The 2818-nt window shown below is 44.6% G+C and overlaps 1 protein-coding gene across 1 annotated transcript in view; it reads left to right on the top strand.

Moving 5' to 3' along the window:
* Positions 1 to 269: 269 nt before the first annotated feature.
* LOC308168400 (excitatory amino acid transporter 5-like) overlaps positions 270 to 2818 on the top strand; it is a gene marked incomplete at both ends in the record, with an annotated part of 32904 nt that continues 30355 nt past the window's right edge. Inside the window, one exon of the mRNA XM_080542971.1 lies at positions 270 to 404. Coding sequence (XP_080399097.1) covers positions 270 to 404 — 135 coding nt within the window. The remainder of the gene's footprint in view (positions 405 to 2818) is intronic.

Here is a 2818-nt window from a genome sequence, read left to right as displayed (position 1 = left end):
TCTCTTTCTCTTCGTTCGTCGTTCGTCGTTCCCCCCTTTCTTCGTGTCTCTCGGCTCGATTATCTTCCCGTCTCTCACTCTGTCTTTTTCTATCTTTTCCTGCCTGCCTGCCCGCCTGCCGACTCTCCCTGTCCTTCCATCCTTCTATCCATCCGTCTGTCCATCCATCCGTCCCTCCATCCATCCATCCATCAGTTTCTCTCTCTGGCTCTATATGGGTGAGTGAGTAAGGTGGTGGACTTTTCGGGGGGTGCCAGGACCGGACCAGGATGGGGGTTCAGGAGGTGTGGGGGCGGGTGAAGAACGTGTGTAAGCAGAATGGACTCCTGATCCTGTCCGTGTTGGCCGTGGTCATCGGCTGTCTGCTGGGCTTCTTCCTGCGGGGCAAGCAGCTCTCTGAGCAGGTCAGTTCAGTTTCCATCCCCGTCTGTCTGTCCCCCTGGTCTCCCACCTCCGCCCCTCCACCCCTCCACAGTTACAAGCTTATTCCCTCACCACCACACTGCTCTAAGACCCCGCGCTGTCCTAGAGATGTGCCCAAAATGTACCCTTCCCACACCCACCACCCCCAACCCCCCAACCAACACCTCCCATGTCCCCCTAGTTCCAAAAGGGAACTCTCAGAAGTGTTCCTGCTTCTGTGGTGTTTCCCAGCCTGCACCCACCCTTTCCTGTAGATCAACTTGCCCTGTAGACCACCCTGGGCTGTAGACCACCCTGCCCTGTAGACCATCCTGCCCTGTAGACCGGTTGTCGGGGAGATGGGCTATATTCTATTTCTATTCAGGAATAAAAAAAAATATTATTATTATTGTGAAGTCAATTGTACATAAATTCCCTATTTGCAGTCAGTCATTGGAATGTAATTTACTTCCTCGTTGACTGAATTGAAATTCAACTGACCTTGCGACCCTGCAATGCTGCATGCAGCAGAATTTTTTTTTAATGTATAGGCAGACAGTAAGCTGCTACTAAGTTGCACGTTGCAATCATTCTATAGTGCCATGCTTTGAGAATAGAGTGGTTGCTAGAACACTAAAGATGTCTTTAGAACACTGCCTATAGACAGGTAGGCTGCTGTACTGGTAATGAAAAACATGTCAGTTCCTGTTGAATAACTAGCCAATAGCTGAATAAGAATGACAACAACTTCAACTCGAATTCCTCCAGTAATTCATATTAGTGCTAAAGGACAACAGACACTGTGCTTATTGATTATTGTTTTGCTTGTCTATGGGTGACATGATGTCCATCTCACACTCCTGGTATTTCTAAAGTGAAGGATTTCCAGTGACTGTGGCTATGAGGATATTAGTGGTCAATCAAAGATGCATGCTACGGTACATGTGGGAATACGGTACATGTGGGAAAACTAGGATTAGGGTTAGGTGCTACGTCGACTTGGTACATGCTGGCATGTCTAACCCTACCCCTAACCCTAATCCTAACCCTAACCCTACCCCTAACCCTAATCCTAACGCTAACCCTACCCCTAACCCTAACCTTAACCGTAGCACCCTAGCACCTAACCCTAACCCTAGTTTTCCCACATGTACCGTTTTCCCACATGTACCGTAACATGTAGATACATGATTAAACTGGACATGTTGTCCCCCACGAATGATGTAGCGCCCCTCTTTGTGTGAATTGGTGACAATTATTCAAACGTAGATCCATGACTGAAAGGTTATTAAAGGCACGTGTAGTGCTTATTTGATTCATTATCAGTCTTGCTTCTTGCAGCTTTGCGTTTATATAATGAAGGCAGTCCACAGATTTGAGGCTGAAAAGTTCCAGGAGCTTGTAGTGGTTATTTTATTATTAATTCCCATGAACTTGACAGTTATTATTTAAAAACAGTCAATTGGTCAAAAGGTGTGGTCTGAGGTGTGCTTTCCTCTTTGCCCTCTATTATGACTTTTGGAATGATAACGTGCTGAAATGGCATCACGTCAAAACTCCTAACAATCTCCACGGCAACAAGCATCTTGGGCCAATCAGTGTCATTTTGTAAATGCCACATCTGTATGACAAAATGTCCCAGTGGTGTCAGAGATGAAGTGTGTGACATACGAACGGACAGAGACAGATAGTCTCCTCCCGGTGTCATACTTGGGGACAATTACTCCTTCAATCCCTACACAATCAGCCCGATTCTACAGAACACCATGGCATTACAATCACTCCTGTGTGGAAATGGATGATTGCTAACAACTGGTCTATACCATACTATGTACTGAATGATGATGATGATGATGATGATGTTTGGACGAAGAGTAGGAGCCTTTGGTTTCGTTGATTTCGTTTCGAATAATGGTAGCTGCATCAAGTTATGGGTATGTTTATCACTGGCAGGGACTGGGGAGTTTGTCAGGATCAAGAAAAAAATATGAAATTTGGTTGAGAGTTGGTAGTGACATCCTAATCTACACAGTATGTGATTGATTCCTATGCAAATGCGGAGATCCATGTATAAGAAAATGCCAGTTAAAATATAGACAGATGTAACCCAGTACATCGGTTCACACTTGAGGTTCGTTTTATCATTCTTCTTAAAATGTAATGGAAAAAGCAGATACACTTCAGACAAACTTCACTTGTGAAGCTGCAAAAGTACATGTCTGCAAGATGGTCGGAAAATCAACCATGCGAGATAAAGAGGTCTAGGTTTTTCAGCCTTGATATAAAAGTCAGTTCTATATAAAGAATGGTTGCTTTACAGGTTGCTTTGCCCCTGTGATCAATTCATGTTGAAGAGCTTTCCTTTTGCTTTGTTGTTGGGTTAAGTTGTTGCTGCTGTTTTCAATTTTTGTAAGGA

Source organism: Nansenia antarctica, assembly GCF_963989245.1.
Source record: "Nansenia antarctica genome assembly, chromosome: 12".
In the NCBI taxonomy this organism is placed as follows: domain Eukaryota; kingdom Metazoa; phylum Chordata; class Actinopteri; order Argentiniformes; family Microstomatidae; genus Nansenia; species Nansenia antarctica.
This window is presented reverse-complemented; position numbering and strand designations above follow the sequence as displayed.